The sequence below is a fragment of the Pteropus medius genome, unplaced genomic scaffold (assembly GCF_902729225.1).
Source record: "Pteropus medius unplaced genomic scaffold, Ma_sr-lr_union100, whole genome shotgun sequence".
NCBI classification, from domain to species: Eukaryota; Metazoa; Chordata; class Mammalia; order Chiroptera; family Pteropodidae; genus Pteropus; species Pteropus medius.
In genome coordinates, this window is record NW_024352949.1 from 779,473 (window position 1) to 795,779 (window position 16,307).

Below are 16,307 nucleotides of genomic sequence, written 5' to 3' on the forward strand. Positions count from 1 at the left end.
CTGCTTTACATGCAGAAAGTCCTGGGTTTGTGCCCCAGGTAGAGCCACTGACCATACCCTGGGTGTGCCAGGCCCCCTGAGTGCACTGGGCATGCCAAGTCCCGGGGGCACCAGGCCCTGGGTGCATGCCAAGTGTGTGAGAGGAGATGCCCCGCCGCCAGATATCCAGTTCTTAAGGGGAAACAGCAACATCCAAAGGTCAGGAGTGGAAGGGAGAGGGAAGGCAGGGAATTAAAGAGGGGGAAAAAATAGATCTAGTCTCTTAGCAACTTTCAAATATTTAATACAGTATTGTTAATAGTAATCATGCTATACATTATCTCACTAAGACTTATTTACTTTATAACTAAAAGTTTGTACCTTTGACTCTCTTTACCTGTTTCACCCACTCTCCTCCCTGCATCTGTTGTAATCACCAGTCTGTTCTCTGTATCCATGACATCCATTTTATATTTTTTTAGATTCCACATATAAATGATATCATACAGTATTTGTATGTCTGACTTAGATCACTTAGCTAATACCCTCAAGGTCCATCCAAGTTGTCACAAAAGGCAACATTTCCTTTTTCTTTACAGCTGAGTACTATTCCATTGCATGTATGTATGTGTGTGTGTGCGTGTGTATACACACATATACACACATATATAATACATCTTTATCCATGCATCCATCAATATACACGTTGTTTCCATATCTTTCTTGCCTATTGTAAATAACATTGACATAAACATGGGGGTGCATATATCTTCTGAGTTAGTGTTTTTTCTTTGGATAAATACCCAGAAATGGGACTGCTGAATCTATTTTCAATTTTTTGAAAAACTGCCATACTGTTTTCCATAGCAGCTGAACCAATTTACATTCCTACCAACAGTACACAAGAGTTCTCTTTTCTCTACAACCTCGCCAACACTTGTTATTTCTGGTCCTTTATTTTTTTTAATTTATTTTATTTTTTTATGGTGACATTGGTTAACAAAATCCAATAAGTCTCAGCTGTATTTCTGGTCTTTTTGATAAAAGCCATTCTAACAGGTGTGAAGTGATAACTCAATGTGGTTTTGATTTGCATTTCCCTGATAATTAGTGATACTAAGCATCTTTCCATGTATCTATTGGTTATCGACATCTTCTTTGGAAAAATTTCTATACAGATATTCTGCCCATTTTTTAATCAGATTGTTTTACTGCTATGGAGTTGTATGAGTTCTTCATATATTTTGGATATTAACTCCTTACCCAATACATGATTTCTATACATTTTCTTTAGGTTGCCTTTTCATTTTCTTGAATGACTCTGTTGCTATCCGGAAGCTTTTAGTTTAATGTAATCCTACATATTCATTTCTGCTTTTAGAGTGAGATCCAAAAACTCATTGCCAACACTGATGTCAAGCAGCTTATCATCTATCTTTTCTTGTAGGAGTTTTTGAGTTTCAGGTCTTAAATTAATGACTTTAATCCATTTTGAGTTAACTTTTGGTTATGGTGTAAGACAGTGGTCCTGTTTCATTTTTTTTTCATGTGGCTGTCAATTTTCATACCATTTATAGAAGAGATTGTCCTTTCTCCATTATATATTCTTGGCTCCTTTGTTGTAAATTAACAGAACATGCATGAATGCATTTATTTTTGGATTATATATTCTGTTCTACTGATCTATGTGTCACTTTTTATGGTAAGACTATACTTTTAAAATTACTATAGCTTAGTAATATAGTTTGAAAAAAAGGGATGTGATGCCTCCAGCTTTGTTCTTTGTTCTGAAGACTGATTATGCTATTTGAGAAAGGTTGTGGTTCTGAACAGATTTTAGGATTGTTCTATTTCCATGAAAACTGCCCTTTCAAGATAGCTGAGTAGGTAAACTCCGTGTACTGCCTCCTATGCCCGCATAGAAATTACAACTAAATTATAAAACAATTATCATTGAGGACATGCTGAAGACTAGCTGAAGAGAATTCCTATAACTAACGATATAAAGAAGCCAAATCGAGACTGACTGGTAGGAGGAAAAGACATGCAAAATGGGCAAAACCAAGGTGTGCTGCTTAAGAAACAGGAGGGATATTACTGATGGGAAGAGGAATTCCCATAACATATGGCTATAAAAAACCAGCAGAGACTGAATCTGAGAAAGACTAAGGACTGCAGGAGACTGAGGTACAGGTCTTAAAGGGTCCACAAAAAGACTCACTCATTCACATTCACTCGCTCTAACACCGGTATAGGGGCAGCAGCTCACAAAGTGCAAGGGGTATACAGGGAGGAACTGAACTGACTAACTTCAGGGTGAGGGCTGGAGGAGCAGGGTTAGGAGCAGCTCTCTTTGGGGACAGAAGCACTGGCAGGCGCCACTGTGCTTTTGTGAGCTCCCCTCCCACCCAGCCGGTCCAGTACAAGTGGGCATGAAATCTGAGTCTCCATCATCCTGGCTTACATCGTTTGCCCCACCCTGGTGATTCCCTGGGACCCCGCCCCACCCAACTTGCTCACCAGGCCAGAGCCTCTTCCAGTGGCTCCTCCACACAAGCAGCCTGCTTTGGCTTGTACTGCAGACTTTCCCCAAATCTCTCAAGGTCCAAAAATCCCAAACAGGCAGTGGCTGGCTTCAGCGAGCTTTGTAGCTCTTGCTCAGTGGCCCAAACCCAGCACAAAAGGCGACCTGTCTCAGCTTGCACTGTAACTCCCATCACGTGGCCCCAGGCCTGGCGTAAGCATTGGCCAGTCTGGGTCAACAAAGTAGCCACAAGCCCGGTGCAAGTGGCAGCAGGCCTCGGTCTGCAGAGTATCCTCTCCCAGACACCTCCAAAACCAGCACAAGCAGCAGCCAACCTCAGATCACTCTGTAGCACCTACCAAGAGGCCCCAAGCCCGGCACAAGTGGTGGCTGACCTTGGCCTGCACCAAAGCGCCTCCCAAGAGGATCTAAAACCAACACACATGGTGGCCGGCATCAGATCACACCAAAGCACCACCCAACCGGCTTCACCAATGACACACCTGAAAAAGCAGACTCGATGGCACCAGAGCATCGTTAAAGGTACTCTCTCTCTGTGGGGTCAGTCCCCGCACAACAGTTTGTCCACCGCAGTCACAAACAGCCTTCACAGCTGCTCAACCTGACTGACTGACTGACGTGGGAACAGTAACTGAAAGGGGGGAACACAAACCCATATGGTGAACACCCCTGGGGCACCCAACTCAGGTGACCAGGGAGACTACCACTGGGCCCCATAGGACACCTTCTACATAAGGCCGCTCTGTCAAGACCAAGAGAGGGAGCATATCTACCAAATAAACAGAAACAAATACAGAGAGTCAGCAAAAGTGAGGAGACAAAGAAACTTGTCTCAAATGAAGGAACAGGATGTAACTCCAGAAAAAGAACTAAACGAAATGGAGACAAGCAGTCTACCAGATGCAGAGTTCAAAATACTGGTTACAAGGATGCTCAATGAACTTAGAGGAAGAATAAAGGAACTCGGTGAGAACTTCAGCAAAGAGATAGGAAACATAGAAATGGAGACAGAAAACATAAAAAAAAAATGTCAGAAATGAATACAGAACTGAAACGAAGACAATATAAGAAGGAATCGAAATCTGTTTAGATGAAGCAGAAGAGCGAATCAGTGATCTGGAAGACAAAGTAGCGAAAAACACCCAATTGGAACAGCAGAAAGAAAAAAGAATTTTTAAAAATGAGGATAGTTTAAGGAACCTCTGGGAAAACATCAGGCATACCAACATTTGCATCACAGGTGTACCGGAAGGAAAAAAGGAGCGCAGGAGATTGAAAACATATTTGAAGAAGTAATGACTGGAAACTTTCCTAATCTGCTGAAGTAAATTGACATACAAGTCCGGAAGTGCAGAGAGTCACAAATGGAAAACACGTAAACATGGAGGGGGTGAGTGATTTTAGAATGTGTTCAAACTGAAGCAGCCTTGGCTGCTGTAAACTTATATGAAGCACATAGCAACCACAAACCAAAAATCTATAAGAAATACACGAGGATAAAGAGAAAGGAATTCAAACATAACAAGCGATAGAAAGTTATCAGCATAAAAGAGGAGAGAGCAAGAGAATAAGAACAGAGATGAACTACAAAAATAACCAGAAAACAATAAAATGGCAGTAACTACATACCTGTCAATAATCACTTGAAACGTAAATGGATTGAACGCACCCGTACACCTGCTTGCCTACAAGAGGCGCTCTCTTCAGATCAAAAGACATACACAGGCTGCAAGTAAATGGATGGGGAAAGGTATTTCATGCAAATGGAAACAAACAAACAAAAAGCTGGGGTAGTAGTAATACTTCTATCAGACAAAACAACCATTGAAAGAAAGGCTGTACCAAAAGATAGAGGACCTTACATAATGACAAAGGGATCAGTCCAGCAAGATAATACAACTCTTGTAAACATCTATGGACCCCCCCCAACCAAATGGCAGCTAAATAGCAACCAAAAAGCAAATATTGACGGACGTAAAGGGGGAGAGATCAACTATGAGATGACAATGGTAGGCGACTGTAAGACCCCAGTGAATTCGATGGATAGATCGTCTAGACAGAAAATCAACAAGGAAAAGTGGCTGAATCGAGAAGAGACAAAATCTGAACAGACTGAGAACTACTAACGAAATCAAATCAGAAATCAAAAACCTCCCAATGAACAAATGTCTTGAACCAGGCTTCACAGGAGAATTTTATCAAACATTCAAAGAAGAAAAAAATCCCTATCCTTCTCAAACTGTTCCAAAATCTGAAGAGGAAGGAAGGCACCCAGACTCATTTTACAAGGCCACCATTACCCCGATACCAAACCAGACAAAGACGTTTCAATATAAGAAAATTATAGGCCAATATCCTTGGTGAACATAGATGCAAAAATTGTCGAAAAATATTAGCAAATCAAATTCAGCAGTGCATTAAAAGGATCATTAACCATGATCAAGTGGGATTTATTCCTGGATGCAAGGTTGGTTTACTATCTGCAAAACAATTAACATGATTCACCACATAAGCAAAATGAAAGATAAAAGTCAAATGAACATATCCATACATGCAAAATAAATTTTTTTTTGACAAAATCCAACATCTGTTTAGGATGAAAAAAAGAAAAACTCAGCAAAGTGGGGAGAGATGGAACGTACCTCAAAATAATACAGGCCACATATGACTAACCCGCAGCTAACACCATACTCAATGGTGAAAAGCCGAAAGCTTTTTCTAATCAGTAACAAGACAAGAATGTCCACATTTCACCACTTTTATTCAGCACCATAGTGGAAGTCCTAACCGGAGCAATCAGACGAGAAAAAAATATATAATGCTGTCGTTATTTGCAGATGACATGATACTGTATGTAGAGAACCCAAAAGGTTCCATCAAAATTTTGAATAAATGAAATCAGCAAAGTACCAGAAAATAAAATTAATATTCAGAAATCAGTTGCATTTTTATACACCAATAATGAACTATCAGAGAGATTAAGAAATTAACAATCCCATTACAATTGCGTCAAAAAAAAAAAAAATACCTAGGAATAAATTTAACCAAGGAGGTAAAAGACCTGTACTGGGAAAACTGTTAAGACATTAACCAATGAAAATGAAGAAGGAAGAAATAAATAGAAAGCTATACAGGAAGAATTAAAATTTTGAAATTGTCTATACTACCCATAGCAATCTACAGATTAAATGCAGTCCCTATCATAATGCCAATGACATTTTCCCAGAACTAGAACAAATAATCCTAAAATTTATATGAAACCATCCACAAAAGACCTTACAAAGCCACAACAATCTTGAGAAAGAACAAAGTTGGAGTTACCACAATACATAATATTAAAGTATATTATAAAGGTATAGTAATAAAAACAGGATGGTACTAGCATAAAAACAGACCTATAGATCAACTGAAACAGAACAGAGAGCCCAAAATAATTCCATTACCATATGATTAACTAACCTGTAACAAAGAGGGCAAGAATATACAATGAGGAAAAGACAAGTCTCGTCAAAAATGTTGCTTGGAAAATGGGACAACTACATGCCAAAAACAAAATTAGATGCCAAAAACATGCCAAACACAAAATGTAAGACCTGAAACCCAAGTACTTCTAGAATAAAACACAGGCAGCAAACTCTTCATGACATTGCTCTTAGCAATTTTTGTTTGGATATGTCTCCCCAGGCCAGGAAAACAAAAGAAAAAATAAGCAAATGGGACTACACCAATCTAAAGTTTTTGCACAGTGAAGGAAACCATCAAAAAAACAAAATTGCAACCTACTGAATGGGAGAAGATATTTGGCAATGATGTATCCAATAAGGAATTAATAACCCAAAACAGATAAGGAATTTAACATCAAATTTCAAACAATCTGATTTAAAACACTTCTCCAAGAGGACATACAGATGACCAATAGATATGTGAAAAGATGCTCAACATCATCAATCATCAGGGAATTGCAAATTAAAATCACAATAAGATATCACCTCTTACCTGCTGGAATGGCTATCATCAATAAAGCAACAAAGAAAATGTGTTGGCTCAGATGTTGAGAAAAGGGAAGTATTGTGCACTGTTGGTGAAATTATAAACTGGTGCGGCCATTATGGAAAACAGTATAGAGGTGCCTCAAAAAGTAAAAACAGAACTATCACATAACCCAGCAATTCCACTTCTGGGTATTTATTTGAAGAAATCCAAAATACTAATACTATATTCATTGCAGCATTACTTTCAAAAGCCAAAAAATGGAAACAATCTAAGTGTCTTAGATGAACAGATAAAGAAGTAATACATATAAACAATGGAATATTACTCAGCCACAAAAAAGATCAGAATCTTACCAAGTGCAACAGGCATGGACCTTGAGGGTAGTATGCTTAGTGAAATAAGTCAGAGTTCACTTATATGTGGAACCTAAATAACAAAATAAATGAACAAAACAAAACAGAAACTCATAGACACAGAGAATCAACTGCTGGTTGCTAGATGGGAGGGGAGTTGGCAGATGGGTGAAAAAGGTGAAAGGGATTAAGAAGTACAAATTGCCAGTTATTAAAATATTCACGGAGTTGTAAAGTACAGCATGGGGAATACAATCAATAACCCTGTAATAACTATGTATGGTGTCAAATAAGTATTAGACTTATCAGGACATAAACCTTCATAAAGTATAAAAATGTCTAATCACTAGTTATATATCTGAAACTAATATTGTATGTCAACTATAATTGAAAAATAAATTTTAAAAAATGCCATTGGAATTTGGATTGGAATTACATTAATCTGTAGATTGCTTTGCGGAATATGGCCATTTTAACAATACTAATTCCTTGAATCCAGGAGCACGGAGTATCTTTCCAATTTTTTGTGTCGTCTTCAATATCTTTTATTAATGTCATAGTTTTCATGTACGAGTCTTCCATCTCCTTGGTTAAATTTATTCCTAGGTATTTTACTCTTTTGATGCAATTGTAAATGGGATTGTTTTCTTAATTTCTCTTTATGATAGGTCATTATTAGTGTATAGAAATGTAAGATTTTCATTTATTGATTTTGTATCCTGCAATTTTACTGAGTTCGGTTATTAGTTCTAACAGTTTTTTGGTGGAGACTTCAGGGTTTTCTATATATAATATGTCATCTACAAATACTGACAGTTTTATGTTTTAAACAATCTTCTCTACATATAGTGTTGGAATTTAAAAAGGTTTAAAAAATAATAAAGTAGCTTAAAACTCGTCACATCATACAAATATGCACATGCACCCATACATAGCATGATAGACTTTCATCCATTCATCCATTCATCCATCCATCCATCCATCCATCCATCCATCCATCCATCCATCCATCTATATCTCATAATTGTTCCCGTCATCTCTATCCCAGCTGCTACTTCCTGAGAGAAGCTACACTGGACCAAACGAGATGAGGTTCCTCATTGTAAGATTAGTTGGTAATCATGTACCACTACTTAAAAGGACTAATTTCGGGTATAAATTTTACATTTACCTCTATGATTATTATCTATCTCTTGTTCTTAAATGCAATCTTCATGAAGGGCTATATCTTTATATCTCCAGCATTTGGCATAATGTCCAGCATATAATATTCTTTTAAATTTTTTAAAATTAAATATATCAGGGTGACATTGGTTAAAAATTGTTTCAAGCATACAATTCTATAATACATCATATGTATATTGCCTTGTGTGCTTATCACCCAAAGTCTGGTTTCCTTCCGTCACCATATATTTGACCCCCTTTACCCTCTTCTACCTCCCTCTGCTCACTTCCCTTCTGGTAACCACCTTATTGTTGCTGTTTCTATAACTTTGTTTTATTTGTTCATTTGTTGCTTTCTGTTTTATATCCCTCATGGGTGAAATGGTATGGTTCTTGTCCTTTTCATCTGACTTGTTTTGCTTTGCATGATACTCTCAAGATATATCCAGGCTGTCAAAAATGAAAGTATTGCATCTTTTCTTACAGCTGAGTATTCCATTGTATATATGTACCACATCTTTATCCAATCACCCATTGATAGGCACTTGTTTGCATGTCTTAGCCACCGTGAATAATGCTGCAATGAACTAGGGGTACATAATCTTTATGAACAAATGTTTTCAAATTTTTCAAGCATATACCCAGAAGAGGGACTGCTGGGTCATACGGTAACTTATTCTTAAGTTTCTGAGGAGCCTCCATACTGTTTTCCATAGTGGCTATACCAGTTCACCTTCCCATAGGCAGTATTATGAGGATTCCTTTTTGTCCACAACATCCCCATATACTATTAGTCTTATTGATAACAGCCATTCTAACAAGTGTAGGTGATATCTCACTGTGGTTTTGATTCATATTTCCCTAATAGCCAGTGAATGTTAGTAACTTTTCATGTATCTGTTGGCCATTTTTATGTCTTGGGAAGTGTCTGTTCAGGTCCTCTGCCCACTTTTTAATCATGCTATTTGTTTTTCTGTTGTTGAGTTGTATGAGTTCTTTATATATTTTGGATATTAGCCCCTTATCAGAGGTATTGTTTGCAAAAATCTTTTCCCATTTGTTTAGTTGCCTCTTTGTCTTGTCGATGGTTTCTTCTGCTGGGCAGAAGCTTCTCAGTTTGTTACAGTCCATTTATTTATTTTTTGCTTTACTTCCTCCCTTGCCTTTGGGGTCAAACTCATAAAATCCTCCCTGAGATCAAGGTCCATAAGTTTAGTACTTATGTTTTCTTCTATGTATTTTATTATTTCATGTCTTACATTTAGGTCTTTGATGCATTTTGAGTTAATTTTTGTGTACAGTGTAAGACAGTGGTCTAGTTTCATTCTTTTGTGTGTGGCTTTCCAATATTCACAGCACCATTTATTGAGGAGGCTTTCTTTTCTCCATTGTATGTTTTTGGCTCCTTTGTCAAAAATTAATTACCCATACACATGTGGGTTTATTTCTGGGGTCTCAAATCTGTTCCATTGGTCTCTGTGACTGTTTCTGTGCTAAAACTATACTGTTTTGATTATTGTCACTTTGTAGTATAATTTGAAGTGGGCAATATGATACCTTCAGCTTTGTTCTTTTTTCTCAGATCGCTCTGGCTATTCAGGGTCTTTTGTGGTTCCATACAAACTTGATGATTTTTTGTCCATATTTTTGAAAAATGTCATTGGGATTTAATGGAGATTGCATTAAATCTGTACATTGTCACCATTTTAACTATGTTGATTCTTCCAATTCATGAACATGAATTATCCTTCCATTTCTTTGTCTTCTTTGGTTTTTTTCAACGTCTTTCAGTTTTCAGTGTATACGTCCTTCATATCCTTTGTTAGGATTATTCCTGGGTAGTTTGTTCTTTTTGTTGTAACTGCAAATGAAATCATCTTTTTCCAAGTCCTTTTCTGAAATTTCACTGTTAGTATACAGGAATGCAACAAATTTTGTACCCTAATTTTGTGTCCTGCAAATTTACTGTATTTATTTATTGTTTCTAATAGTTTTTTAGTGGAGTCTCTGGGGTTTTCTATATAAAGAATCATGTCATCTCCAAAAATGACAATTTAACTTCTTCATTCCCAATGTGGATGCCTTTTATTTCTTTCTCTTGAGTTACTGCTCTGGCTAGGACTTCCAGTTGTATGTTGAATAGCAGTGGTGAGAATGGGTATCCTTGTCTTGTTCCTGATCTTAGAAGGAAAAGTTTTGTTTTTCACCATTTAATATTATTAACTGAGTATATATGGCACATATTTTTAATAAGTGGATTAACGAACAAATGAACAAACACCACTGTCAACTTAGATCAAGGACTAATTATCTTTTCTTGGACTTTTGAGACAGCCCCTTCATTGGTGTCTTGGCTGTCAGTTCTGTCCTACTCAGATCCAGTTTCTATATACCTACTGGCAAGTGATTTTTAGGAGGAAATCTAACAAAGCCACTCTCTGCTCCCACTACTCCAGGGGCTCATTATCAGTAGAACTGATCTGAGTTTCTAATCTTGACAAAGGCTCCTGGCCCGCTTCATTACGCTCCATTCTAAGCATCAAACTCCACAGTCTATACTAATAATAAAATGTCTTTATCTCCTTATGTACCATCCTATTTCTTATCTCTACCCCACCCCTTTGATCTGAAATGTTTTGGCTGATTTCCATTTGTCCTTTAAGTCTCATCCCAAGTATAAATGTTGTAGGAAGCCTTCCCTAACCTACTGAAACTTGGTTAAATACTTCTCCTCTGTGCTCCAAAAGACCCTGTATTAGGTCTTTTGTTGCACTTACAAGACTGCTGTGGTATTATGTGTGCATTCATTTCTCAGCTGTTTAAGTTCTTGACTATAAACTGAATTTTACTTAATTTTTTAATCCCCAGAAAATAGCACAGCACCCAGCATATACTTATTAACATGAACACATAAACATCAAGTTCCTTTTCCAAATCACTACTAATTTAAAGAACGTTTACAATCTTCTCTGTCATTTGGCTTACTTACCTGAATTCCCGGTATATATTATTAAAAGCAAGCGACGCTCCTAGCCTCTTGAAAGCATTGGGGTGAAGTGCAAAGCTGTACAGTCGCTTGAAAAGTGATTTAGTGTTTACTGAACTTTTTTCCTGCTGCTGTGGTGTTGTCTGCTTAATGGACCATTTGAGGAATTCTCGAATACACTGACCACAAAAATCTCTCAAAGTACTGTCAACGGGGTCCACAATTCCATCCTAAAACAAGGCATAACATGACAACTGAATACCCGAGTCTGCCTCTGAGCATAACTAAAGTCATGAAAATTAATTTAGAGTATTATTCAAGAAAAAAAGTTAGATACTAATAATGCCAATCTGATTATCTAGAATTTAGACTCTAATAATTTCCTTTTGACATAATAAAAAGTCTTTAAACAAATCAAGAAACTGAAAAATCCATAAAAAAGAGAATATTTTAATTCTGTAACAAAGCAGTCTTTCCCTGAAGAAACACAATTGCCACAGCCTAAGAATTTCTGTTGATACAACTTCATAACAGTATCTGAGATGATTTATTGAGGTTAAAGAGAGTAAGACTCTTGTAAGTTCCAAAAAAATTACAGTGCTACATAAAGAAAAATCATATGTAGATGTGGTTCTAAAAAATGTAACTTTCTATAAGAACAGTCTGCACAAAGCCATAGTCTCTTAATACTTGACAAATATAGCTAAAGACATCTGAAATGTTTTTGTTTCCCTCTAGGCACTATTTCCTCTTAGACCTGTACAGAAAAAGTTTAACTTGAAAAAGTGCACTAAACACTGAAATAAGGGAGTTCTTTTTGCCTAACATCCTCAGTTATTTGCTACATGCAAATTTCTGTTAGTCAGAATTCAAGAAGCTCAAAAACAAACAAACAAACAAAAACCCATGAAAATGTGAAGAGGCAGTATTTACTGCTTCTCAGAGCAGCGGTAATGTATGTGTTGATGTTAGGCATTAGCACTTTCTATTAGGAGACTGATAGATGCTCCTTCACTTGACAGTGCTGTACTACATTTCCTCCTTTACCTTCTCTCAACTATCTCTCTTTATGTTATCATTAACTTACCTTATTTCTTTCTGAAGCCCTTACTGAAGCTACTTTCAAGGTTCAAAAGGGGCAAAGAAATAGCTAAGAAACTTCAGAACACAAACATCAGAATAAATCAATATGAATAAAAATAAGCTACAACTTAATTAAATGTGTTTATTACAGGCAGGATTCACTGGTAGATACTACAGAGAATTAAACCATAGATATAATTATGTTACCATCCTAATTAAAAATGTTCAGTAACTCCCTCTATTCTGCCCCAACACATCTTCCCAGCCCCATCTCAAACAGTGCACCCATGCAAGCAAAACTCAAAACAGACCTAATTCCTCACAAACACACCAAGCACCTAATGCCTTTATTTCCTCAGTCTGGACAACATTGTCAAATACCCTATTTCTTCTGGCTCATCTCAAACTTAACAGAAAGTAACACACAGATTCGAACTGGAATCAATTTGCAAAAGCATACAAGAACTTTGGAGTGTTTAACTGGGGCTTTTAATTCCAAAGTCCAAATATATGGCAAAATAAAATTATAGGCTGAAATAATAGGTAAAGTCAAATAAGATGACATTTAAATGTATCAAATGTAAAGTTATTTGTACAAGTTCAGAAAACTATAATAAAATAAGTGTCAAAAAACACTAAGGCATTAATGCAGGACTCCTTTTTTTCCTGCCCTGAGTGAATCTGTTACCAAATACTACAGATTCTACTTCTATAGTCTCAGGATAATTCTATGTAAATGGTGAGATACTGTTCCTAGGGTCCTTTAGTTGCTGAATCTGAATGCTGGAGAAAACTGGATAAGCTCAAAACACTCCTTTTACTTTTGAATAAATCACTGTACTATAGATACTAAAAAAAAAAAAAAAAAAAAAAAAAAGGATACTGCAACTCAAAGACCAAAAACGTTCCTATTCACTGCTTCCACCCTCAACACACACATCTATATACATGGCCTTAATACAGATGAAGTTTGTCAAATTTATAACCATTCTTCCAAAAAACAGAACAGAAATAAAAATGTGAATAAATATGGCATCCTGACCATTAAAATGTCATTTCACCAATTCTCTAAAACAAAAGAAAAAAAGCAATACGGTCTAGCTAAATGCTATACATTGATATCTTGACGGGTAACTTTTCTTAAAAAACTAAATATATATCAAATGTAAGTAGTCAATGGGAATAGAAGGAAAAGAATCAACCATTACTCACCAATATTGTTTCTAGTAAGGCGACTGTATCCTGACTTTCAAATTTCTTATTGTTAGTGAACCAGTGAATCAGTTGCATAACTAGTGGCTCATATAGTTGCCTTGTCACCTGAAGAAAAAATACCACTAGCGTTTATTTTCTTCATGGTAAAGTAATTTTATATCGGAAAAGAGTTCCGTTTAAATGGCAGGGGCAAAATTAAGTGATAATTCTACCAGGGTTTTATTAGTTTCCTTTTCCAGTTAAATTTTATGAAGCACATGTTCTAACTATTTTCTCCTTCCTAAAAAAAAGTCCAACAAAGAAAAATATGCATACTAAAACTCACTGTTCCTCTAATTAGGAGGACAGTTTAGGGTAGATACTGTTGGTTTTTTAATATTCATCTTTACTAATTTGATCCTGAATGTGCACATGAGGTATTCTGGATAGAGACATTATCATTATTCAACTAAAAAGCAAATAAGGATTTGGTGGCTCCCTACACCCCAATTCACACCCTTGTGGTGACAAAAAGAAAGCAGACCAATGTCCTATGCATACAAACTTTAAAGCCCATATCATAGGAAAAGATATACAGGACAAAGAGACTGCTGCCTCTTCCACCTCTACCAAAAGAAGAAAGAAAAATATTTGTTCTTTGGAGATGGGATGGAAAGGAGGTTAGGTTCTATAACCTTCCAGAATGTAAATAAAGTCTCTCCAGGGACCAGACAGCCCTGTGGGTCTCTGGCGTTTATAATCAAGGGTATCATCCAGGCCTGAGCTCCTTCTTTCTAAAAAGAAATACTCAGGGAAACAGGCTCACCTTTCTGGAACCCTGAGAACTTACTGGCCTAGTCTGTTGACCATGTGATTCCATCTTGGAGAAATAAGGGAAGTTTTATTATCCTTTTGGATCAGAGCAATTACCTAGACAAATGGTTACATATGTAATCCTCATTATTATGAGTAAAATCTTTGTAGCAAAAGTGAAGGGAAACATTCCCTATGTTTATATCTTATGCATTTCTGTGTCTTACAAGGCTAGGCTCCTCCGCGAGCACTGAGAAATCCAGGAGAGTTTTATTTCCCAGCTGATACTGAGCTCAAGAATGAAGTACTTAGTATGAATACCACCACCGTAAAAATCATGTAAAATGTCTCAGGACTCAGACCAAGCCACAGGGAGTCCTCTTGCACCTAGATATTTTTCTATTAAAAAAAGGTATCTTTCTAACCTTTGAAGAGATTTTTAGAATTAAGAAAAAAAAAGGTCTTACCTTTCAGTCTGAAAAATTTAAACTGGTCTTAAAACGTCCCTTTTTTTTTTCAAAAGAATTATACTTTTTATTCTTAGTACATAAAACATATATATGTACATACATACAGAATTTGTAGAAGACAACCCATCTATAAACCTACATGCCAAAATCGCTGTTAATTTTCAAAATATTTTATTTATAGACATTTAAATATATGTATATGTCTATAAAAATAATACACTTTTTTGTAACTTTTCCTCTTAATTTTGAATATTTTCCACATAAATACATAAGCTATATCAATATTCTTATTAGCTGCTCAGTATCTCGTATATGGATGTACCATGATCCAGTTACCCAAATCTTGCTGTTAGAATTACAGGTATTTCTAATTTATGACTCGTATAAAGAAATTACAGGGAAGAGTCTTATACACACCACTCTGAGTATATTACAAATAATGAAACTGTTAAATAAGGGCTGTGGGTCACCAAGCCTTTTGCTCTGCCTGCAGATAGCCTATGTGAATCCATACTGACACCAGCCAGGGCCCTTTCCTTACATGCCTGGAAATACCAATATTTGTCAGTTTTTTAAATATTTGACAAAAGCTGCAAACAATGTCATTTCAATTTGAATTTCCTTTTTTTTTTTACTAAAAAGGTTGAATATTTTAAAATATAGTTCACTGGTCATATAGACTTCTTTGTTTATGAGCTGCTTATTTTTGTTCTTCATCCATTTGCCCATTTTTATTTTTTTATTTTTTTTAATTTTTTTTAGGCGAAACAACCCTTGGTTGACCTCATACACTGCAAGGACCTTATCAGCTTACAATCCCTTATTTTTTTTATTTTTATTTTTTTATGCACGGCACCTGGACTTCCTACCTAGCTGGTCTCCCATCCAAGTACTAACCAGGCCCAACCCTGCTTAGCTTCCAAGATCAGACGGGATCAGGCTTGTTCAGGATAGCATGGCCGTGTAGACAATTTGCCCATTTTTAGATCTTATAATTTCAGTTAAATGTTGCAAAATTTTTTTTTACCCATTATATATGTTAATATTGTGCTTTTTGTGCCATCTATTAGTTTTAAACATTTGTAAAGTCAAAACTATCACTACATTAGCATATTTCTTCTATGTATCTGTCTTAAAAACCTTGTAGGAAAATCTCCCTTCCTATGCAAACTTTATGGAAAAACAATTTTCTGAATGCCTTTAATAAAAATAAAATCCATACAAGTAGCAGAATCAAACTTTGTACACAAAGGAAAACATTTTTGAATGCTATGATCTTATTTTTTACAAATAAAACAAAATAAATATGCGTATTTGTAAAAATGTGTTTTTACAAAGATCTGGAAATGTACTTTTTTGTAGAAGATAAAATGATTTTTCCTGGGGAATAAGAGTGAGAAAGAGGTGACGATATGGAGGTTCACATTTAGCTTCACATGTTTCTATATTAATTTACGTATTTCGTCAATTAAAAAAACCATCCCGATCCAAAAATGTAGACAAATGCTAAAATTCATTACATTTTTCTTAATGAATTTCTTAATATTAATATATTAAATATAGTTTTTCCTTCTAAATCTTAATATGAAACTAATTTTTCATGTCAACTGACCTAATATGATTTATCTATTTCTCATTAACTTTAAAAGCCTTTTCTACCAAATATATAATTTTTATGTACACATGAGTCCACCTGCCAACTACCAGACACACCCACTGATCTATTT

General features: G+C 36.0%; 1 protein-coding gene and 1 pseudogene across 6 annotated transcripts in view; both read right to left on the bottom strand.

The window, feature by feature from the left end:
- Nucleotides 1-16,307, bottom strand: part of PRKDC (protein kinase, DNA-activated, catalytic subunit) — a 193,347-nt gene that overhangs the window by 127,950 nt on the left and 49,090 nt on the right. For all 6 annotated transcript variants that reach the window (XM_039850423.1, XM_039850421.1, XM_039850422.1 and 3 more), the window contains 2 exons: nt 13,316-13,423; nt 11,024-11,250 (listed from right to left, as the gene is read on the bottom strand). In XM_039850423.1, the coding sequence (XP_039706357.1) occupies nt 11,024-11,250; nt 13,316-13,423 (335 nt within the window). The remainder of the gene's footprint in view (nt 1-11,023; nt 11,251-13,315; nt 13,424-16,307) is intronic.
- Nucleotides 15,425-15,547, bottom strand: LOC120592748 (uncharacterized; annotated as a pseudogene).